The 24,510-nt window shown below is 39.6% G+C and overlaps 1 protein-coding gene across 5 annotated transcripts in view; it reads left to right on the top strand.

The window, feature by feature from the left end:
* l1camb (L1 cell adhesion molecule, paralog b) overlaps window positions 1-24,510 on the top strand; it is an 85,691-nt gene that overhangs the window by 28,896 nt on the left and 32,285 nt on the right. For all 5 annotated transcript variants that reach the window (XM_084427233.1, XM_084427231.1, XM_084427234.1 and 2 more), the window contains 12 exons: window positions 4,603-4,734; window positions 14,416-14,559; window positions 14,792-14,903; window positions 15,344-15,504; window positions 16,184-16,337; window positions 17,705-17,832; window positions 17,915-18,016; window positions 20,175-20,378; window positions 21,400-21,470; window positions 21,594-21,819; window positions 23,704-23,819; window positions 24,260-24,476. In XM_084427233.1, the coding sequence (XP_084283359.1) occupies window positions 4,603-4,734; window positions 14,416-14,559; window positions 14,792-14,903; window positions 15,344-15,504; window positions 16,184-16,337; window positions 17,705-17,832; window positions 17,915-18,016; window positions 20,175-20,378; window positions 21,400-21,470; window positions 21,594-21,819; window positions 23,704-23,819; window positions 24,260-24,476 (1,767 nt within the window). The remainder of the gene's footprint in view (window positions 1-4,602; window positions 4,735-14,415; window positions 14,560-14,791; window positions 14,904-15,343; window positions 15,505-16,183; window positions 16,338-17,704; window positions 17,833-17,914; window positions 18,017-20,174; window positions 20,379-21,399; window positions 21,471-21,593; window positions 21,820-23,703; window positions 23,820-24,259; window positions 24,477-24,510) is intronic.

Genomic DNA, 24,510 nt, shown 5'->3' with positions numbered 1-24,510 from the left:
CTGGCTTATGTTTTCCATGCACCTGCCTCAGGGGAGCAACAAGATCTTCTCGCTGAGGAACCGAGAGGGTGTGTCCCGGCCGTTCAGTGGTACAGTGGTTCTGACGTAAGGTCTCCGTTCCCTCCTTCAGGGAACGAGGGTTACATACGTAACCGAGACATTCCCTTTCAGTCAGTCACGTTCTATGTTACATCAGAACGACTGAGGAATGGGGTCCTATCCAAAACGCCACAATGGCCGGCAATGGCCAGTGCCCTGCGCAAGCCACAGCTCCCTGTCGTGAGCCTAGGCTTAACGCAAGAGTTACCAAGGTCCACTGGGTAGCAAATTCCCATCAGGAAAATGCAAGTACGCTGCCTACCCGTAGGGAGGACTTAAAATACACACATGAACCGCCTAAGCGGAATACACATGGAAGATCCCTGAGGTAACCCAGCCAGAGAATGGAATATATTTCAACCTCAGAGACGGCAAGAGTGGTCTTGCCAAGGGAAAGACACGCGCTACCACAGGAGACTTACCGTGGAAATACACACGTGGGGAATCACAACACATGGAGGCACCTAGTCCGACACAAGGGCTTGACCAACTGGGCATGCACACAGGTGTTAGACATCAACAGTGCTGGACGAACCCAGGGTTTAGAACTTTGGAACTCACCTGAGGAAATTAGCGCACGCATCCAATCCGTGGAGTGGAATGGCACAGCAACCGAATTGACACAGAGCAGGTCCTACTTACTGGCTAATTGAGTCGAGTATGGAGGACACAGGATCTACACAGAGATTGTAGAATCTCGCAAATGTTCCACTTCTGGTAGACAAGGCCCTAACTGAAGTCATAGTAGTTACATCCTGAGGTGGCATAGTCTTTAAACCTTCTGCGTTCCGTCCAGGACCCACACGTGTAGGTTCCAAAGATCGGGATGTGGCTGTCAGAGGGTGCCCCCTCTCTGAGAAAGGAGGTCCAGGGAGGGGCTATCGCGAGGAGTTCAAGTTCAGGGAACTAGGTGTGGCCGGGCCAATAGGGCGCAACCATGAGGACCTGCTCGTCGTCCTCCCTGATCTTGCACAACGTCTGTGCGAGAAGGCTCACAGGGGGAAACGCATACTTGCGAAGGCCCCGCAGTCATCTGTGTGCCAGAGCATCTGTGCTAAGGGTCCCCTCAGTCAGGGAATAAAACCACTGGCAGTAGGAAGTGTCTGGAGAGGCGAACAGATCTACCTGTGCGTCTCCGAAGAGTTCCCAAATCAGCTGAACCGTCTGGGGATGGAGTCTCCATTCTCCGGGACGAAATAGTTGTTGTGAGAACTCGTCCGCTGCACGATTTAGCTTGGCCGGGATGTGAATGGCACTGATAAAAGGATATTAAAGAACCTCATAAAAAAAACATTAAAGGATATGGCGAGTGAGTTGCGACGGGAGCGTAGACCACATTGGCGGTTGATGTACGCTACGGTCGCAGTGTTATCTGTCCAGTCCAGTACGTGCTTACCCCTCAGCAGGGCCCTGAAACGGTCTGAGAGCTGGTGACAGGGAAAGAGGGGGACGAGAGCGACGAGGCGTTGCAACGCCCACTGTCATCCGCGCCCTCTTGGGACCCAGAGGTAGAGTTCGTGTTAGTTCTTTCTTTGACAAATTGGGTACCAAGGAAAGCAGAATATATGGAGTAAATCCCTCCGCGGAAGGAAAAGAAAAGGAGAACAAAAGATTCTCCCCCAGCCCTCCTCCGGGGAAAGGAGTGGTCCTGCTACCATCTCCTGAAGAACTGAAGACTTTAAGGCCAGCGACACACTGGTTGCGTGACATGAGCGTGGCGTTTCTGCTGCGTGGCGGCTGCGTGGCGTTTTCTATGTCTTTGCACACCAGAAACGTGTCTGACGCAGTGCTGCTGCTGCTAGGTAACATATAATAAGCCTCATTAGTGATATATTGATTGATATATCACCGCCGAAGAGGCCAGCCTGGGAGATCGGGGAGTTGAGGAACCGGGTTCGCTCAGACTCCCTCATATCTGCCATGTTTAGCCACCTGGCCCAGGGACCTTAGTCACCCATAGAGCGAGGTCGGTAGCAGTGAACACTTTCTGCATAAGCCCTGGGTCAGCACTGCCCTTGTGCATTTGTTTGAGCGCCTTGGCCTGGTGAACTTGCAGGATGGCCATGGCATGCAAAGCGGAAGCGGCCTGGCCCGCAGCTCTGTAAGCCTTGGCGAGTGTGGATGAGATCTGACAGGCTTTGGACAGGTGGTTGGGGTCCCCACACCAGGTGGAGGTGCTCTGAGAACACAGTTGCATCGCAACAGAGCGCTCCACTGGGGTTACCCCAGTATTGCCCTTGGCCGCCCCGCCATCGAAGGCAGTGAAGGCGGAGGTAGCCCCAGAATGGTTACGGGCAGTCATGAACTGGTGACTTCCTCATGCACTTCCAGGAAAAACGGAACTGGAGGCGGGCACTGACGATCAGCGTGCACCACCCCCAAGAACCAGTCATCCAGCCTTTAGCGCTCAGGGCACGGTTGAGGGTTTCACTCGAGCCCAATGCTCTCAGCTGCCCAGGCAAGCATGGCCGTCAGCTCTGGATCAGATTCGGGCAAAGCTGTTGTCCCAGAGGGGGGCAACTCAGTCGAATCCTCATTTCTGAAGCGTAAGCTTGAATTCGAGAATGCACGCACTGCTCCTTATATACCCACACAGCGGGGTGGAGCTCGCAATGCAAATTCCGCTGACCAAGATACTTTGCATACCATCGGCTCGTTTTGTACCACTCGAAGGTGATTGACCTTCAGGTGATTGACCTCAGGTGAGACCCCATTCGTCAGTCGTTCTGACGTAACGCAGAACGTGACTGACTGAAAGGGAACTAATGTTTTAGAGCATACAGAATTAAAAACATATGTTATAATCCCATGCAGTGTGCTCAGTTGGATATTGCTCATTTTGGCAAATCATTTTGAATATTCTGTGATAAATAGACAATTTTATAATCTAATTTTCACACAGTTTCCATACTGTAGATCAGTGCTGTGCACAGACAATTTATATTTGACATTTGGAAGTGTTTGGCCTCAACACCTGACACTTCCTTAAGTTGGACTGTGATGCTATTTTCTTCTGGAAACACACTTTGTTGCATTATTTTCCTGTTATCTCTGTAAAGCTGCTTTGAAACAATCTGTATTGTAAAAAGCGCTGTATAAATAAATGTGACTTGACTTGACTTCCAGATGTTACAGTATGTAATATAATATAAAATATGTTTGTTACAACCCCATGTTGGTCTAGGAGTATTCGGCTATAACACTGAATTAAATGTTAAAAATAATTAGTGTGCTGTACCAAAGAAACCACAGACGCTTATCAGCACACTGTACAACATTGTCCTGTAAAGTAATGGTAAAATACTGGCAACACTTGCCAGTAATTTAGGTTAGTTGTAGTTATTTGCTGTAATCTGTACTGTACTGCACTAAGTTAAAACTCAAGTTAAGTCATTTCATTTGCAGAAACAAAAGCCATTTAAATTCATAAACTAACATTTATAATGTGCTAATAATGTGAGCATAAATACTGGGAGTTGTGTGCTCTGCTATAACCCAGCATACATTGCGACATAAATCTTTTGATTATCACCACTGTTGAGATTAATATGCTGATTGTTGATGTCTGTGTTTGTCTAAGTCATACAGAAGTTCAAAATGTTTAATGCACTATATGGCTTTAATATCCATCAAAATAATTGATTAATGAAATATTGCTGAATTTATATTATATTATAGATATTATAATCGATAAATATAAAATAAAAGACACACAAAATTACAGAACAGACACAGGATGAGATCAGTGAATCAAACCAGTCCAGAATGATTATGGCATCATCACAACAGCCAAAAACACCTGATCAACTTCCTCTTGGCTTTTTCTTGCTATAACAAATGTGCTTTACAAAAACACAGTTACAAAAATCAGAGAAAATTGAATGTTATAAAGTTAAGGGTCAAGAGTCTGACAAAAGCACACACTGATCACCATACTGGTGACAACAAACGTTATTATTTTGAATAAAATATCAAAACCTCAGTGTGACTGTAATTCAGTTGTAGTTCTTGTGTTTCTGCTCATCTATTCTCCTTTTTCTGTTCTTGTTTCTCTGTCATTCAATGATTCTGCTTGTCAGGTGTTCATCAGTGTCTGAATTCACTTGTTTGTTTTCATTCACTTAGTCAAGTGGACTATATTAGTGAACTAATGTAGGGAATAGTGAATGAGGGTATAGGGTGTGATTTGGAACACAACCTCTGAGTGTCGACTTTGAGCGCTGTTAATTCAGAGTATATTCGTGTAGGCTACTTTCTCAGAAACAAATATTACCCACAATGCATTGTTTTCTACAGTATATTATTGTTTTAATGGAAAATGGTATTTTATTGTCAGAATTTGGCCACTTTTTACAGCAAGGTTTTACAGTGCACCAAAAAAATTAATGAAAATAACAGAACAGAATGAAGTCTTACTTGTTTTAAAACCCTACACTGACTAAGAAAATCAAAGAGATCACTGACACCCTGGTTTTGAAAGTATTTGATTTTGATTGTTTGCAGCTGCTCCTTACTGGACCAAGTGGCCCGAGGACCAGCTGTACGCCCCAGGAGAGACTGTGAAACTGCTGTGTCAGGCTGATGGGATACCAACCCCAAACGTAACATGGAGTATCAATGGAGTTCCTATCACAGGTACACAAGTGGCCACAGCTCCATTTCATCTCGTCATCTACACTGTTAGACCTTACCAGGCTTTTTTTTTACAGTAAAATACTGGCAACACTTGCAGAAACCGACTGCCTTAAATTGAACAACTGTCGTTTAAAATGTATAATGCACTAATAATGTGAGCAGAGTATTACTGTGAACTTATTTAGTTTGAGACCACTGATAAAACATAGTAAGTAAAGAGATTTGCACTGGACCAGCAACTACACAGTCACGCCTGTTAAATAAAGCAACATGCAGCAAATCATCAATGTTTCTAGATTTTCTGCTGGACTGAAGCACAGGCTCTACTCTTCAGCACAATGGTGACCCATTGTCAATTGGTTGCCAGTAAGCCTGTAAATTTACAAAACTACTGTAAATCATAAACTACAATTATACTGTAAAATGATACAGCACACATGTAAAAGCAGCAAAACAAAAGCAGCCCTAGAATTTACAGTTCTTTAATGTAATCTTTACAGTATGTTATTAATAATGCACTGAGATAATTCATTTCATTTGAGGAAATTGATTGGTCAATTGCCATTAAATATTTATACTGTGAGCTATTTCATTTGAGTCAAGAAAAAGACTTAGATAACTAGAAACATCAATTTAACTAAATCCTACTAGTTAACAACAGCACACATGAATGAGTTGAAGAACTTAACAAAAAGATCATCAAAGCATCAGCAACTACACAGTCAAACAAAGTAAAATTCTGTGATTTACTTTATGTGATTTTATGTGTTTGTGCACATAATGATATAGTGAAGATCTATTAGTGTTTAATGATCTGTAGGGATTTAAAGCGTTTTTCTGTTGAGTTTTGTGGGTCACCATTGTGCTGGAGAGTAGAGCCTGAGCTTCAGTCCAGGATGAGCAGAGAAACACTGATGATATGCTGTGTGTTGCTGTATTTAAAGGCAGTGACTGTGTAGTTGCTGATGCATTGATGATTTTCTTGTTAAGTTGTTCGTCTCATGCATGTGTGCTAATGTTAACTAACAATTATCTGCAATAGGACTGAGTTAAATTGATGTTTTGTTAACTCATTTAAATTTTTAGAAACATTCTTTTTTTTTTGTGGACTCAAATGAAATGAGTTTACACAGGTTTTAATTCATACTGTAAAGGTTACAGTAAAGAACTGTAAATTCACAGCTGCTCTTGTTTTTTCTGCTTTTACAGGTGTGCTGTATTTTTACAGTATAATTGTAGTTGATGATTTACGGTAATCTTGTAAATTTACAGGCTTACTGGCAACCAAAATTGCCAGTAAGTTGCTGTAAACTTTACAGTCATTTTTTTACAGTGCTGTTTTATAACTTAGTTTATTACTGTTAAAATACATTCATTGTTTTACCCTTTCAACTCCACAGGAAAATCCACATTACAAAGAGTAAAAGTAACATTGATGCAGTGTTGCAGTGAGATAATTGGTTATTAGTATTGCATTAGTGATGAACACCTGCTGTTAACAAGCAGAATCACTGAAGGAAAGAGGAACACTAGAACAGAAAATAGAGAAACACAAGAACTACAACATTACACATTATTACACTAATAATTAACCAGTATGACTTTATTTCTGTCATACAGTTGGTACTCAACCAGAATAATACTTTGGCAGCGGTAAAATTGGGGATGTGTATTTGCTGCCTTTTACCGCTAAGTGGCGCTATAATCACAGAAGTTTATTCTCTCTATTGTGTAATCTGCCGTGGCTCGTTGAGAACTGGTAGAAGATACATTCAAGTAAATCACTGTAGTTAAACAAATTCATAATCACAATACTGAAATTACAGTACAAATTTTGAACCGACACAAATATGGGCTTCTATTATTGCATCAGATTTAAGCAGTGTAGGCTAAACGTTAACATTGTGTGCCCAGTTTTTCTATAATTTAGAAAGGCTATGCATGTCAATAGGTTACTTCGTGTTATTTAAATTTGTTAGGAGGCCTAGATGTACACTCACCTAAAGGATTATTAGGAACACCTGTTCAATTTCTCATTAATGCAATTATCTAATCAACCAATCACATGGCAGTTGCTTCAATGCATTTAGGGGTGTGGTCCTGGTCAAGACAATCTCCTGAACTCCAAACTGAATGTCAGAATGGGAAAGAAAGGTGATTTAAGCAATTTTGAGCGTGGCATGGTTGTTGGTGCCAGACGGGCCGGTCTGAGTATTTCACAATCTGCTCAGTTACTGGGATTTTCACGCACAACCATTTCTAGGGTTTACAAAGAATGGTGTGAAAAGGGAAAAACATCCAGTATGCGGCAGTCCTGTGGGCGAAAATGCCTTGTTGATGCTAGAGGTCAGAGGAGAATGGGCCGACTGATTCAAGCTGATAGAAGAGCAACTTTGACTGAAATAACCACTCGTTACAACCGAGGTATGCAGCAAAGCATTTGTGAAGCCACAACACGCACAACCTTGAGGCGGATGGGCTACAACAGCAGAAGACCCCACCGGGTACCACTCATCTCCACTACAAATAGGAAAAAGAGGCTACAATTTGCACGAGCTCACCAAAATTGCACAGTTGAAGACTGGAAAAATGTTGCCTGGTCTGATGAGTCTCGATTTCTGTTGAGACATTCAGATGGTAGAGTCAGAATTTGGCGTAAACAGAATGAGAACATGGATCCATCATGCCTTGTTACCACTGTGCTGGCTGGTGGTGGTGGTGTAATGGTGTGGGGGATGTTTTCTTGGCACACTTTAGGCCCCTTAGTGCCAATTGGGCATCGTTTAAATGCCACGGCCTACCTGAGCATTGTTTCTGACCATGTCCATCCCTTTATGACCACCATGTACCCATCCTCTGATGGCTACTTCCAGCAGGATAATGCACCATGTCACAAAGCTCGAATCATTTCAAATTGGTTTCTTGAACATGACAATGAGTTCACTGTACTAAAATGGCCCCCACAGTCACCAGATCTCAACCCAATAGAGCATCTTTGGGATGTGGTGGAACGGGAGCTTCATGCCCTGGATGTGCATCCCACAAATCTCCATCAACTGCAAGATGCTATCCTGTCAATATGGGCCAACATTTCTAAAGAATGCTTTCAGAACCTTGTTGAATCAATGCCACGTAGAATTAAGGCAGTTCTGAAGGCGAAAGGGGGTCAAACACAGTATTAGTATGGTGTTCCTAATACTCCTTTAGGAGAGTGTATTAACTGAAACATAACAGTGAAATAAATGCAACTAAATGATCGTAAAATTAAAACATTGTCAGGACTTGTTAACCGATGTTAGTCGGCAGCATTTGTGTTTTAGCATTCTTTATTAAAGGTGCATTGCGCAACATTTCATGTTAAAAATACCCGTTTTTCTAAACCATACATGCTTAAACAATTGCCTGATGGGCTGAATGAGCCCTTCTATGATCACTGCGATTGCCTCTATAATCCTGTACAGTAAAATAAATAAGAGGGATTCGGGTCGGAATCGACTGGGCGTGACGTCATGCGCGTTCACGCTTACCTGGCACGCTTACCCGCCATTATCCCAAACCCCAACGCAAACTCCACGTAACCGCGTGCACAACTCTGGTTGCAGTTTCGCGTGTTGCCAGAAGGGGGCATAGTTCTGCAAAAACTCAGAGACTTGCGCAATGCACCTTTAAGAATTAAATAGGCTTACAGTAGATTGTTATGATTAGTATAATTTTCTTTAATAAATGATGAAAACATTTCAACATAAAACATTGCAATAGAAAAATGTAACCGCAATGAGGCTTTTCATGAGAGTAAGACGTTAAGCTCATGCTCATAAGACAGCGTTCAGATGATAGCTGTGTGGTCTATGCTACAATATGAGCCTTGCGGGGCTTCAACCGTTCCAAGTTTGAATCTCGGCTCCACCATCTTCACAATTTTGTCTCTAGTTTAATATTTGTCAAAAATAAAAACTTTTGAAAAGTTTCATTTATTGATAAAAAAAAACAAAAAACAGCTAATATCAAGAGAAACTATAGGGCTGCACGATTTTGGGAATACATTTTAGATTTTTCTGGTTAAAATTGCGATTTAAAATGTACAAAATACACATATATATATATATATATATAGATATAGATAGATAGATAGATAGATAGATAGATAGATAGATAGATAGATAGATAGATAGATAGATAGATAGATAGATAATGAACACCAGGTGTGTTTTGCCTTGTAGGCATATACGTATAGGGCTGCATCAAATAATAATAACAATAACCTATAGCATGCAGCTTATAAATCGTTAAAAATGAACACTTCAGTAACACTGCACTAGAGAAAAATATAGCCTATTGATTATCATATATTACTTTAAATATTTCCATTTGTTATGACGTTATGAGATTGGAGTAAAAACATGAAGCCTAATGTTTGGCGCATTTTGCTTTTCAAACACACAGCGCGACTGACTCAAACTCACAGCGCGTGCGTAGATTATTTACAGAAGCGATTGAGCCGCTCCAAACTATGAAATATTATTGTTACCATATTATACATATCTATGTTTGAGCAGATATCCACAAACACAGTATTTAACAGTCAACACTGGTCTAAACAATATAATATTCACCATATTAGAGTAAACACTCATACAAGCCTACTTTTATCATGCTGTGTTTTATTATCAAACATAAAAACATCCTTGTGTACATGTACATACATGTACGACATTAGGCTTCATGTTTTTACTCCAATCTCATTTCATAACTTACATTTTAGTCTGGCACCAGTTTGACTAGTTGCTACAATGTAAAGTTTACAACAATAACATGCTTACTATTATGAGTGGACATGTCTTACCTTAAAAATCTTCTCATCTTCAAATCGCGTTCTTCTAATTCTTCTGAGGTAAATCCAAGGTAAACAGAATGATGTACACTGTTAACCCTTGCTGTACAAAAAGGCCTAATTCAGACAATATCATACCATTTTCCATTAAAACAGTAATATACCGTAGAAAACAAAAATAGCCTACAGGAATATACTGTAAATGAACAGTGCTCAAAATCGACACTCAGAGGCTGTTTTCCCAATTACACCCTATACCCTCATTCACTATTCCCTACATTAGTTCACTAATATAGTCCCCTTGACAGAGTGAATGAAAAGAAGTGAGTGAATTGAGACACAGATGAACACCTGATAAGCAGAATCACTGAAGGACAGAGAAACAAGAACAGAAAAAAGAGAAACACAAGAACTACAACTGACTTCCAGCAACACTGAGTGTGACACCAGTTTACAAACCAGTTTAACATTTTTTTATTTTTTTTGTACAAAAGTTATTGTTGAGAATTAACAGATATTTAATTGTTGATGTTTTATTGAAAATAATAAAGTTATTATCACCATGATGGAGATCAGTGTTTGTTTTAGTTGGGCTCTTGAACCATTGACTTTATTATACCAGTTTTTCTCTGACTGCTTTAACTATGAGTTTATAAAACACATTTGTTATAGCAAGAAAAAGTCAAGAGAAAGGTGATAAGGTGTTTATGACTGTTGTGATGATTACATAGTCATACTGGACATGTCTGATTCTCTGATCTTAACCAGTGTAAAAGCTTTGGATTTATGGGTTTTTCATATTAATCATATATCTGTTAATCTATAATGAAATAGAGCAAAGTTTCTGTAATTAGTTATTCTGAAGAATATTGAAATAATATAATGCTTTATTACGTTTTGAGCTCCTGCTTCTCTTAGACACACACAGACATCAACAATCAGCACATGAATCTCAACAATGGTGACAATAAAAACTTTCATGTCGCAATGCATGCTGGGTTCCAGGATGCACTCCTGCATGAATAAATAAATACAAATAAATTATTGCCACCATTGATGAGAGACATATGCAGATTTTTGATATTTCTGTGTTTCTACAAGACATTGTAGCTCTGTTTCTTTTTTAGGCTGTGCATTATGTGTTAAAAAAAATGATGATTGTAATTTATTACTATGGTTTCACAGTGGTGGTAATATGACACTTTTGATACAGAATTAAAAACTGAAAGAGATTTAATGTATGAACAGGCTATACAATGATTTTTTTCATCATAATTAGTATAACTGCAATCATTCACAAACTGCGTGTATGAACAAGTGCAAAGACACAGGTCATTCGGCCGGTGAAATACTAATGTTATAAAGGGTCAGCATCCCAACTAAAGCAAACACTGATCTCCATCATGGTAACTTCAAACCAAACATTTTCAATTAAACATCTCGATAACAACTTCTGTAGATGTATGACAGAAATAAAGTCATACTGGTTAATAATAAGTGTAATAATGTGTAATGGCTGGAAGTGTTTCTCTGTTTTCTGTTCTTGTGTTCCTCTTTCCTTCAGTGATTCTGCTTGTTAACAGCAGGCGTTATTCACTAATGCTCAACAATCCCTTATTTCACTTATTAACTTATTATTCAACATATTCACTTAATTATCTCACTGTAACACTGCGTCAATGTTACTTTTTACTCTTTGTAGTGTGGATTTTCCTGTGGGGTTGAAAGGGTTAACAGTGTAAGATAAAAAAGTCACACCCACAAAATGTATTTTAACAGTAATAAACTGTAAGTTATAAAACAGGTTTATACTGGCAACACTGTTGCCAGTAGTTTACTGTAAAATAATTTTTTTGGGTCACCATTGTGCAGAAGAGTAGAGCCTGAGCTTCAGTCCAGGAGAAGACCTAGAAACATTGATGATATGCTGCATGTCGCTTTATTTAACAGGCGGTGACTGTGTAGTTGCTGGTCCAGTGGAAATCTCTTTATGTGTGCAATAGTTTTTTAGTGGTCTCAAATGAAAGAAGTTCACAGTAATACTTTGCTCACGTTGTTTATGCATTAGAAATTTTAGTTAATACATTTAAATGACAGTTGGTTAATTTTAGACAGTCGGTTTCTGCAAGTGTAATTAGTTAACTTGAATTTTAATTTAGTGCATTTTTACAGAAACAAACTTTAGATTACAGTAAATAACTGAACAATTAACAGTATATTACTGGCAACAGTGTTGCCAGTATTTTACTGTAAAAAAACCCGGTAAGGTCTAACAGTGTATAAGACTTATATGTAAGATCAAAATCAACAGAGTATTTTGAGTCTCTTTTGCACTGATAAGAAAAAAGCGAGCTGGTCACGCCGGCGCGACCGCCGACCCCAGGGGGTTAAACAGTACAAAATGAAAATACTACAAAGCAACGTACATTAAGAACAGGCGTTGTTCTTTGCCTCTCTCGCGGATGCACTGGATCTCTTTTTAGCAAGTTTCTTCTGTCTATCTCCCTGCGTGCGCTGGGTCTCTCTCTCTATTAAATGTTTCAGAGTAGAAACACATCATACAGCTGAAAAATACTGTATCGCTGTGTGTCATCCACACCAATTACAAAAAACAACTGTAACAAATTATTTAGCATTTGTTGCTTAAAAGAAACAGAATGTCTTGTTGAATTCACCTTACAATAAAACGCGGTTGCTTGTGAGGCTGCTGCTCACTCACATTCGTTTAGTTGGCATGAACGCGTTTCGTCAACAGTTCATGTTTAGATAATGCAAGATTGTTGACAATCACATTTAAATAGGCTACATTAGCTACAATATTTATAATTAAAAAATATATAGGGCCTACATTTGGACACATCGAGAGATTTATCCTGAAAGGAATTTTGCCTTTGCCTGTTCTGTATCATCAGACTGTCAGCTATCAGCTATCTGACACTCTCCATATAAAAGACAGAACATTAACACCTTTATTGTCCTGAACCCCCACGATAAAGCCACTGAACTGCCCCTACAAACCCCCACAGGCTCTGAGAGGAGAGGAGCTCTGAGACAAAGAGAAGTCGCAATTCACACTTAACTCGCTATTCTAGACTGTAGCATTATTAAAGTGTTGATAATGAAGGAATTCAATAATTTAGGCTACATGTAGTTACAGTATATTTCTGTCATAAAAGTTTATTAACTAAATATTTCTTTATTTCAATAATTGAAGAATTAAAACACTACTTCAGTTTAGGCCAGGTTTTTCCAAGCAAAAGGAAATACATACTTCAAACTCATGTTCATTTGTTGTCAGGAACAAAATGTTCAACTCAATCCCACAAAGCAATATTGTGATCCGGCCCACATCTGGCACATGTGGAAAGATGATCTGGCCCACATGCAGCGTGGAATGACGGCCCTTGGGCGGCTCACTCCTGTTTGCCAGATCTGGGCCACAAGCAGGCCATAGCAATGCCACATGTCAGCCAAGAGCAAAGAAATAAACCACAACTGGACCTTATCTGAGCCACAAAATCTGTGTATATTAAATATGGAGTCATCTCAGCCTTAAAGGGATGGTTCGGAGTAAAATCAACCTAGGGTCCTTTGCACCATGACCTCGAGCCAAGCACCCCCCCAGAAGCCTTTTTTCCCTTGGTTGAACATTATTAAAGTTAGAGCTTATTTAGAGAAATCAGCCGGATGGCTTAGTGCAGTCGCTAATGGATCCTATGATGTATCTGGTAAATTAGTACCCTAATAATGCCCAGAATGGTACCAAACTTCTACAGTAGTACAAATAGGTTGTTTACTCATAAAACGAGGCATTGGAAAGTTTGTAAGTACATCAGGAGTTAATTTAAATAACACTTGCCTGACGGCTAATGCTACCGCTAACCCGTACGTCGACGTCACTTCAGTGGTTTGGGAAAAGCCTGTAAAAGTCCTGGCAGAAAGCGATGCATAAGGATGTACGTTGACGTACGGGTTAGCGGTAGCATGAGCCGTCAGGCAAGTGTTTTATTTGATACAATGGACTTATTGTGTACGTACATGTTTTTACATTGTACTTATATTTTAAAAATACCTGCATGTAATTACAGCTGTAATTAATTTATGTAATTACATTTGTAATTACACTGTTGACCCTTCCCTTACACCTTAACTCACCGTTAAACCTACCCAATCTACCACACCTGTCCCTAACCTTACCCGTATCACACCTCAATAGCAGCAAAAGTGTTTTACAATACAACATGAACACAATAAGTACATTGATTATTTCCTCCTACATCCTGATTTTGCCAAGTTGTGAAACTTTCTGTCTGAAAATTTAATCCTAACTACATCCCTCCCCCTAACCCTACCCCTACCCATAAGATATCCCTAACGCTGATGTTGAAGCACCAAATCCTGGTTGTGAGCCTAAACTCTTGTCCCTCAAATCTGATTGGTTGAATGGAATTTTGATCCAGGAACATGTTGCACTTGGTGAAATCAGGTTCCCATTCAGTCAATCACTACGAGTTACGTTAGTAACTGACGAATTGGGATCGAGCGCCTCAATTCTCCTTTGGCACAGACCGTTACTACAATTTGCGTTCGAGGGATGGGCATACCAGTCCAAGGTCCTCCCCTTCGGCCTGACCCTGTCGCCCCGCATCTTTACAAAGGTCGCAGAGGCAGCCCTTCTACTTGTCTATGTAGACCGCACACATTCAGGACCTCAGATCAGCTTTTTGTCTATTATGGATCCCTGCAGAAGGGAAAGGCTGTCTTTAAGCAGAGGCAAAATCTTGCAATATTTTCAGACAATGTTTCTCCTTGTAGACCTAAAGGCTTCTGTTGTTCTCTGTGTGTTGTAGGGACGGATATGGACCCCAGACGGCAGGTGATTTCTGGGACTCTGATCCTGACCAACGTTCAGTACAGCGATACAGCAGTCTATCAGTGCATGGCCACCAACAAACACGGCAGTATCCTGGTCAACACACACATCCATGTTGCTGGTGAGTGTTATTAGTGTAAACTTTGATCAAATGCAGTTTGATTATTAGTGCATGTTCACACAACGCGGTAGAAAGGATGGGAATGATATCACTCCAGAAAGGGTTCAAACGATGTATTGTGTGTTAAAAAAGGAGTGGAACCTCTTTTTGGACCTCATTCATGCCAACATAACCACATACTGATTGTTTTTCGAGAGATATTTCTATAACGGCTGTACCTTGTGTCGGTCAGAGCTGCCTCCTCAAATCCTGACGGAGGACGGGCTCGTTTCCAGTGCCTCAGAAGGGCAAACCGTCCTGCTGAAGTGCCGAACCTTCGGTTCCCCGCTACCCAAAGTGGACTGGTGAGCATGTGTTGTATATTTTCCCAACACACTTAGCAATGATAATCTTTGCATCTTCTTCTCCGTGTTTTGATCAGGAGATTCAGAGCTCTTTCAGAAGGTGTGTAATAGCGCCCCCTACCGTATAACAGTGAAAACACGGAAAGCCGTAAAATTCCGTCAATGGCGGGGAAAGAGTTTAATGAATTATGATTCTAAATCCATGCTGAGCAGAACTCTACAGCAAGAGTTTTACAATATTAAGTATATAATGATTACTTTATATTTGTATCATTAAAAAAATCTCTTTAAAGATGTTTACATCTGGAGCAGCTTATAACCTATATTTGAGAAAGATGAATGCACTAATAATAAAGCAGTATGAATGGGGGTTTGTCTGCCAGATTCTCAGATGTGATGTTGTCTTGTGTGGTTAATCCAGTGCGACTTGATGTTTGCAGGGCGATTGTAGGCACTGGTCCAGCTCATGCTAATCCTAAAATGTCTCAGATGACCAATGGAAGTCTTCAGATCAGTAACGTGAGCAGAGAGGACAGCAACACTTACAAATGCTCAGTGAGAGACAGCAACAGGAGCATCAGTGCTGAGCTGACGGTCTTGAGTAAGTGTCCATATCCATCAGAAAATCATCATCACAAGTAGCATAGATCTAACTGAACAATGTGCTTTCTTAATACACCTTACCTTAATATCTGTTACACTTAAAATACTTTTTAAACATGTGATAATGTAAACCAACTGTGGATGAACAGCTTTCTTTTCTTTGAGCTTTTGAGGTTTGCATCAACGAAGCCACACTGGCCCTTGTTTATTGTTAGCCAGATAACACATTTTTTGACAGTGTTTACCCACATAGCAACATTGTGACGGCCCAGATCCGGCCCACATCTTTCCACATGTGCCAGATGTGGGCCGGATCATCTTTCCACATGTGGGCCAGATGTGGGCCGGATCTGGGCCGTCACACTGTTGCTATATGGGTTGGCTACTGTTGTAGATGAAGCCTTTTTCTATATTACTGGCAATAGTTTGTGCATTAATTTAGAGTCGGTTAATGTTAAAGTAATAGATGACGGCAACAAAAGCAAATAACAATAGATTTGTAATGCATGAAGATGGTTCCACAGGGAGGGAAGTAGTCCTTAAGAAACCTGCTGCTAACTCACATTCACAAACATACATTTCTCACCACATGATCCATTCCTACCCACATCTCTTATATGGAATTTTGTCACATTATGGAAGTAAAATGAGTCATGAATGTCTTTTCATGTCTCCAGACAGAACTAAGATTGTAGACCCTCCCCAGGATCTCCATGTTGTACGTGGAAATGATGCTGTTTTACAGTGCAAATATACAGTGGACCACAAGTTAAAAGATCCCACAGTTCAGTGGAAGATGGACGGACGCAAGATCGATACATCTGATAACAAGTAAACACAAGATTTGAGCTTATTTGTATCTAAAATCTACCAACCTCGTCAACTGATTTTCTGTTGATTCTGGTCTTTTTTTCTTCATTTTGAGTAAAATATTGTGTAAAAGACATTTAAATGTAGTCATTATTATTTGCATTCATTTAACGGCACAATATGTAAGATTTTTGGATAAAAATAACATTTATATAACAAAAAACTGTTATATAGCTTGACACTGTTAATCTTATTATTTGAATTGCATATTTTCTTGATTTTCCGTGAGTACCATGTTTTTACCATGCCTTAGAGAAAAACACATAACATAACATTATCAGATCCAGCTTTATTTTTAGTAACAGTAATGCAGCATTTTCCCCAGCATACAATTTGTTTTCAAATGAATTGCATGCCATTTAGCAACGCAAGCCATTCAGGATTTATTAATATGATATTGTAATATTGATCTCACTCACTGCAGTGCGCAACAAGTGTCTCTCAGCAGCCGCCGAGCGAACGCACAGAGTGACGTTATAACATCGTTTTCAACAGACAAATGTAATGATAAAACAGCGCTGTGGTACTCCACATACTCTTGACCAGAAGAAGTGGAAGCGGTGACATAATAAAGTTCTGCTGCTCTTGAGAAATCTCTCCAGCGGCCTCGTCCCGCTCCACCGCACTCGGCCCGGCTCTGCTTCGTACTACAGTAATGTTAATTATCTCTTCATGAATATTATTTCTGCCCAAGTTCTGTCGGATTCTTTTCCACCTGCTGTGAGATGAAGACAACAGCTCCCATGATTCCACACTCAATCTCAGCGTCATCAAGCTACTCCTTTGTTTTGAATAGGCGACCTCTAGCGGCGAAAAACTACATAATGTGCCTTTAATTGTACTGTCTATTGTCTTGCCATTTTATCGCCCATTGTCCACTAAGTGATCAAAACAATCCCATGAATATCTAAACGTTGCACACAGCAATAACTTCAATGCAGTGTTGGTAAAACCAGATTGTCATATGTGAAGTTCACAATGTAATTTCGGGAGGAGTGAACCCATCTAATCTTTCAGTTAACTGCCGGAGCATATAAGCAGATGCTCGCTCACCTATACCAATACCAATTATACCCTACCAATGTAATTTAGGCATCTCGCTACCATACTCCTCATCCAAGCATTAGCAGTCCCACTGGGGTGTATCTGAGCTCGAGATGAAGCTGCTTCCACTGCGGACAGCAAGCCAAATACGCTTAACCTTATTAGCTTAAAGATTACATGGGCAAAGGAACTCGTGAAGTTGTATGCATTGCATTGCATGGATGAATTCCATATTTTGGTGGCTTTGCTGGTGTTTAATGTTTGCGTTTTCCACATGGTTGCAGGTACACTGGATACCAAGATGGCTCTCTGAAGGTGACCGATGTTCAGATGAAGGACTCAGGAACCTACAGCTGTGAGATCAGCACTAAACTCGACTCCGACAGCGCCACGGGCTCCATCACCGTACAGGGTGAGTCTGTCTCCTCCAGTTAGACATGCGCTTTTACATGTCATTGCTTCTGAAGCACATTCATGTGTTTGACACTCCTCAGATAAACCTGCTTCTCCTCACTCGCTGGAGTTGTCTGAAAAGATGGACCGTAGTGTCACCCTCTCCTGGATGCCAGGCGATGACAACAACAGTCCCGTATCTGGTAATTATTATCAAATCATTGACTATTTTCATAATAGCCCACCATTGACCCCTTCCTATGTTTTATTGTATTTATTTAATCTTGACAAACTATAAATCATTAGAAAGGTCAATAACACTTTATTTCGATGGTTCACTTAAATACATCCCACTGGCTATAAGTAACTATATTGCAAATACATGTCAACATACTCTACTAACCTGAACCTGAACAGTACAGTCTACTAATGAGAGTTAGTTGACATGTCATCACCATCACCATAGAAATAAAGTGTAACTGAAAGTTCTAAGGCTTGAGGTTTGTCTCTGTCTTATTGTAAAAATCTTACAGTGACAGTAATTTCTTAATGTTTGTAGGAAGATATGGCTTTAATATGAAATCTGAACCTCTTATACATCCACTGAGAAAAAAAACTCCTGTGCACTTCTCATCAGAGACTTTTACTGAACTATAGTTAAAGTCAAGAGTGTTAAAGTGTTAAAATGTGAGTGTTAAAGTAACACTGAAGCAGTGTTAAAGTGAATGATTAATTAAGTGATTAATTGAATGATGATTGAGCATTATTGAAGACACCTGATGTTAACAAGCAGAATCACTAAAGGAGAAAAAAACAAAAATGTAAGTCACCATTATGGTGATCAGTGTTTACTTTAGTTGGGCTCTTGACCCTTAAACTATTAACTTTAGATTTTGTTTGGCTGTTGTAACTGAGTTATGACTGCCAGATGAACAAAGAGAAAAAGTGATCAGATGATGTTAGTTATGCTTTCATCAATCATCGATTGACCTGAACTCATTTAGAGAGTTAAGTTTACCTTGTTGATTACAGCAGCCTGTGATTCTAAAGCATATTATTTTCTGCATTTTCATTATAATGAAAAATATTTCTTAAAAGTTTTTCTGATCAAAAGATTTTGAAAAAGTATTTATCTTCTGAACACAGACATCAATAATCAGCCAGTGAATCTCAACAATGGTGACAATAATAAAGCATGTTGCAGTGCATTCTGGGTGCCACCAATCAAAACTCATTCATGGCTCCCATCATGCATTGCGGTAGGAATAAATTATGATCTGATTTGTCTTAGTAATTTCCTTTTCCTAATTGAGTATTCCTTTTGTCAACATTGTTCATACACTGATTCTTGATATCTGTGCGTGTTTTTTATCAGAACTACTTTTAAGAAATTCTTTGGATAATTTAGAAAATTCTGGATCTAATGCTGTAGAATCACTGTGATTATGTAATCAACAATATAAATCTAAATCAGAGATAAGGCTCTAAATGAGTTTAGTGATTCAGGTCAAATAATTATTATGTCAAAACCAACACCACCTGATCACTTTTTCTCTTTGTTCATCTGGCAGTCATAACTCAGTTACAGCAGCCAAACAGAATCTAAAGTTAAAACTTTAAGGGTGAAGAGCCCAACTAGAGCAAACACTGATCATCATAATGGTGACTTAAAATAGTGCTTTTCTCCTTCAGTGATTCTGCTTGTTAACATCAGGTGTCTTCAATAATGCTCAATCATCACTCAATTAATCACTTAATTATCTCATTAACTTTAACACTGCTTCAGAGTTAATTTAACACTCATGAGTGTGGAGTTAAATAAACACTGTCACAATTTTACACTGGTTTTTGCTGTGTACGTCCCTCTGGGCTTTAGTCCAAAAGTGTGCTCATTTGGAGAATATCTCGTGGATTCAAATTTTTTCCTCTTTTGAGTATTAAGGGCCCTGTCGATCAAATCCTCAGTACACTCCAAATGCTCCAGAAAAAAACTTTTTTGGATCCATTCTGTCTTATTCAGGAACAAAACATCCAGACTCTAGACCAGTGGTTCCCAATTCCAGTCCTCATGACCCACTGCTCTGCACATTTTGTATGTCTCCCTTATTTAACACACCTGAACCAGATCATCAGCTCATTAGGAGAGACTCCATGAACTGAACTGAGTGTGTCAGATAAGAGAGACCTACAAAATGTGCAGAGCAGTGGGGCACGAGGACTGGAATTGGGAACCACTGCTCTAGACAGCAGACACTCATTGTTCGATTTGTGAATTTAGTAAAAGATCTGATTCAAATCATGTTTTGTTCATGGTTCAGCTACATTATGATTATGTGGTCTTCCGTCTCTGTTGTCCACCAGAGTATGTTCTAGAGATGAAAAAGGAGCAGGATCCAGCCGGATCCTCCCGGTGGGAGGAGTTTAAGACCGTTCCTCACGACATCAAACACCTGGAGGTCCATCTGCAGCCGTACAGCACTTACCTCTTCCGGATCAGCGCTGTCAATGCCATAGGACGCAGCGAGCCCAGTCCTCCCTCAGACTCGTACAGCACCCCAGCTGCCAGTAAGATCCTCTGAGCTCTGGAACACTCCATGACATACATGGAAAAATACAATGGAAGTTACAACCCAATCTATTTTACAAAGTGGTGATTTTGAAAGAATAGGCTCTATGCACGAACGCTGCTGACGTATTTCCGGTAGGATCTCAGCCGGCGTCTTTACTTCCGCATAGCGCGTTCTATAGGACAATTCACTTCAATAAAATTCATTTTCTCAGAAACGGAGACAACGATTTTAGAAAGAATATGAGAGAATACTCACCCTCAAAGTTGTCGATGTAGCTCGAAATTTATAATTTAAAGAACTTCTCTTTCTTACTCATATGTGTGGCAGTTAACTGCCTCACAATATTGTTAACATCATTCTCGTTAACCGCTGGAAGTTCTTGTAAACAGCGAGTGTAATTTGCCATTATCTCCACCTAATGCAAAAACGGCTTCCGACGCAGCACCGGATGTAACTGGGCGGGCTGAGACAAAACGCGGAAGCGATCGTGCATAGAGCCTATTTCGAATGAGACATGACCTCACCCCTAAACCAAACCAGATCAAACGAAAACATGCAGAAACAAGTGATATCATATGTAAGCAGATGCATATGTAAAACAACGCGATCATTAACATTAAACGGCATATAAATAAAAAATCAGGTGTTGATGGACTCAATTTACTCCATCAAAGTTTTGATAATCTTTCTGAATCTGATCTAAATGTAGTCTTTGGCAAAATGAAAATTACCCACATTCAAGTGTTTTAAAAAGAATGCATGAAGTTAATATAAATAATATATATAAATCAAATAAAGAATATATATATATATAATTTATTTTTTATTTTTAAGGCACTGTTCTTTCTTTTGATATATTGCATATTCAGATATTCATACAACAAAATATCCTGGGGGCCATGAACATTTTTGTGAAAATGATTAAAATTCTGGCGGTGGCTGGCAACTGTTTTTAAAACGCTGGCGGGGAAAGAGTTAAGAAAGCTTTATGGATTAACAATCTCTCTTGTGCACAGAACCTGAAATGAACCCAGAAGATGTGACGACTGTCTCTACTGATCCAAACAGTATGGTCATCACATGGAAGGTGATTAACAATCTTGTACTGGAGAAAAGTCTTCTCCAAAAGAGAGAGCCATATTGCACATGATGAAGAGAAGATTGACATTTGGATCATGTTTAATCTTGTTTTCTTTCTTGCATTTGGAAGGAACTGGAGCGACAGTATTTTAATGGACCAGGTTTTAAGTACAAGATCTACTGGCGTCAATCTTCAGACGGAGATCTACACTGGAAGGAAAGCAGCGTCTCAAATCCTCCGTTCATCGTGAAAGACACTGGGACCTTCATCCCCTTTGAAATTAAAGTTCAGGCAGCCAATGACCTTGGTGCCGGACCAGAACCAGTTGCAAAGAGCGGCTACTCGGGAGAAGACTGTGCGTTTCCTAATATCTAGATGAGTTCATGAAAGCCTGCTGCGTTAGCTTTGACCCATGCTTTGCTTTATCTTAGCCCAGCATTTTCATAATGTCCAGGTTGCTTTACGCTGATTAGTGCCAGTTTTGTGTTGATCAGAAAGACACAGTTCCTACTTTCTGAGGATTCTCAACATCCTCTGTTACAGTTTTTCCCAATGATTTACATATGTTTGCTGAACCTTTGTTCCACTTTCCCAAAATTATAATCACAAAACCACAAACGCAAAACTCTACAAACACTGCATTCAAAACTATTTTAATCACTTTCCAAAATAGTTTTTTACACCAAAATGACAGACACACACACACACACGTCATATGAAGAGAGATTTGTCTACCAACAATCAGAGGTGTCATAAGTATTCACATTCATTACTCAGGCAGAAGTATAGATACTAGGGTTTAAAAAGACTTCTGTAGAAGTTGAAGCATCAATTCAAGCTTTTTACTCAAGTAAAAGTGTAAAAGTACTGGTTTCAAAACTATTTGAAGTATAAAAGGAAAAGTAATGTAAGGAAAAAAAAAATGCCTAGGCCACGCCACAGGCCTATAGTGCACTACCCCCCCTACTCAAAAAATGTTTTTTCTAAATGCCATAATGACCATAACGTTTTATTAAAATGTTAATGTTGAAAGATTTGGGATGCGCTAGGCTACTGTTTCAGCCGCATATATGCCCATTGAAAATGAACACATTTTAGTACAATGGAAATACATTGAAGAACCATATATGTGAACTACTGAGCATTAACGTGTTTCATGGAGCGGAAGATATGATGACTAGTTGCCTATAAGTGTTGTTGTAATGGTGCACAGTGTTGCCAGATTGGGACGGTGATTTCTAGCCCAAAAGCTCACCAAACCAAACACTCAATGTTTATACTTCTCATCCAACCAAAGTCAAATTCACTCTCTCCGGATGGCGCGATTTATCTGGAGAGGTTTTTTTTTTTTTTTTTTTTTAAGATGACAAGCCGGAATGAAAACAAGCCGGAATGAAATAGGAGTAACGAGGCTATTTTTAAAATGTAAGGAGTAGAAAGTACAGATACTTGCACGACAATGTAAGGAGTAGAAGTAAAAAGTCGGCTGAAAAATAATTACTCCAGTAAAGTATAGATACCCAAAATCTCTACTTAAAGGGATACTTCACCTCTGGAAAGATGAATGTGTATTTAAAATAGGTCATTTATGTAGAAGAAATGTGAAATTATTTTTGAATTTGGAGCTTTCTAGACTGAGAAAAGGTCAGTCCTTTGATACAGGTCAGCTCATTTTGTCCTTTTATAGTGGTTAAGCTCTGATTTTAAAGTGAAAAATTCAGTATTGTTTCTACCGGTGAGCAGTGGCGGGTGTTGCACATTAGTGTAAAGAGCATGGCATTGTGATTTGTGTTGCTTTAAACAAGGGCTAAAGAGATTTGATCATTTTGAATGTTGTGCCTGATGTAGAGAACTGTGTGTAGAGTTTTGCAAACAGAATGATTTACAATTGAAAACTGAGTGTAAAGCAAGACTGAGCCTCCAATTCCGCAGACTTGGTTTAGGGATTTTGAACATGAGTTTCAGGTTTTGGTGATTGTGTTTCAAGTTGTAATTTTAGTGTGTAAACAATTGGGAAAAACTGTGACAGTAAACTTTACAGTAAAACAGTAAAATGACCTCTGCTTTGATCCAGATTCTGAATACAGTATTTTATAGAAATCTTTTTAAAGAGTAACTCAACAAAAAAAAAAGTCAAAGACCACAATGGAAATAAGTTTATGCAACTTTAAGTGTGTTATCCTTGACAAAGAAGTTGTAACAATGTAAACTCAAAATCAACTCTGTCAATCTCTCACAGTACCTCTGGAAGCCCCGTCACAAGTGTCAGTCGTCGAGCTGAACAAAACTGCGGTCATGGTTAGATGGAGTGCAGTCACACCAGAATCTGTCCGCGGACTCTTGCTAGGCTACAAGGTACACGATCTTAAACCATAATTCAGTTTCTGCACTTGGCTGCTGATTCTCATAGCTGGGTTCGGTTACATTTTACTTAACTACTGGCCTTAACTACTATGCATTAGTTTTACAAACTAAAACACTTACATGACTATGATTTTCTGTGTAACTACATGTTGTTCTGGAAGATTCTCATTTAATGCTGATGAGCTTGAGGTTAGGTTAGGTTTAGGAGGTAGGGTGGGTTAGGATTATAGGGGTTAAGAGTTAGGCTTTAGGGTGATGGTTGGGTTATGGTTAAGGGTTAACAGAGTAACTACACTTGCTCATTAAATGCAAGAACTTTAAAAGTAATATTAGAATACTCCAACATGTATGTATATGATTAGTAAATTGCATCAAATCGTAGTTAAGGCCACCTAATATAAAGTGTGATCCTGCGTTCTTTTTCTCTTGAGATCCATCTGAGAAGGAAGGGCCCCAGAACTCACAGCCGACGAGGCCTGGCAATCCGATCGGACAAGAACAGAGTGATTGAGGTTCCTGGACACAAGGTGGAGGAGGTTGTGAGCGACTTGCAGTTTTACTCGAACTATACTCTGACAGTGGCACCTTTCAACAGCCGAGGTGAAGGTCCGCATTCAAAGGCGTATCACTTCAGCACTCCAGAGGGCGGTAAGGTCACTTTTCTTAGTGCATGTGGAATGAT

The sequence above is a fragment of the Rutilus rutilus genome (genome assembly GCF_951802725.1).
Source record: "Rutilus rutilus genome assembly, chromosome: 13".
Lineage (NCBI taxonomy): Eukaryota > Metazoa > Chordata > Actinopteri > Cypriniformes > Leuciscidae > Rutilus > Rutilus rutilus.
This window is presented reverse-complemented; position numbering and strand designations above follow the sequence as displayed.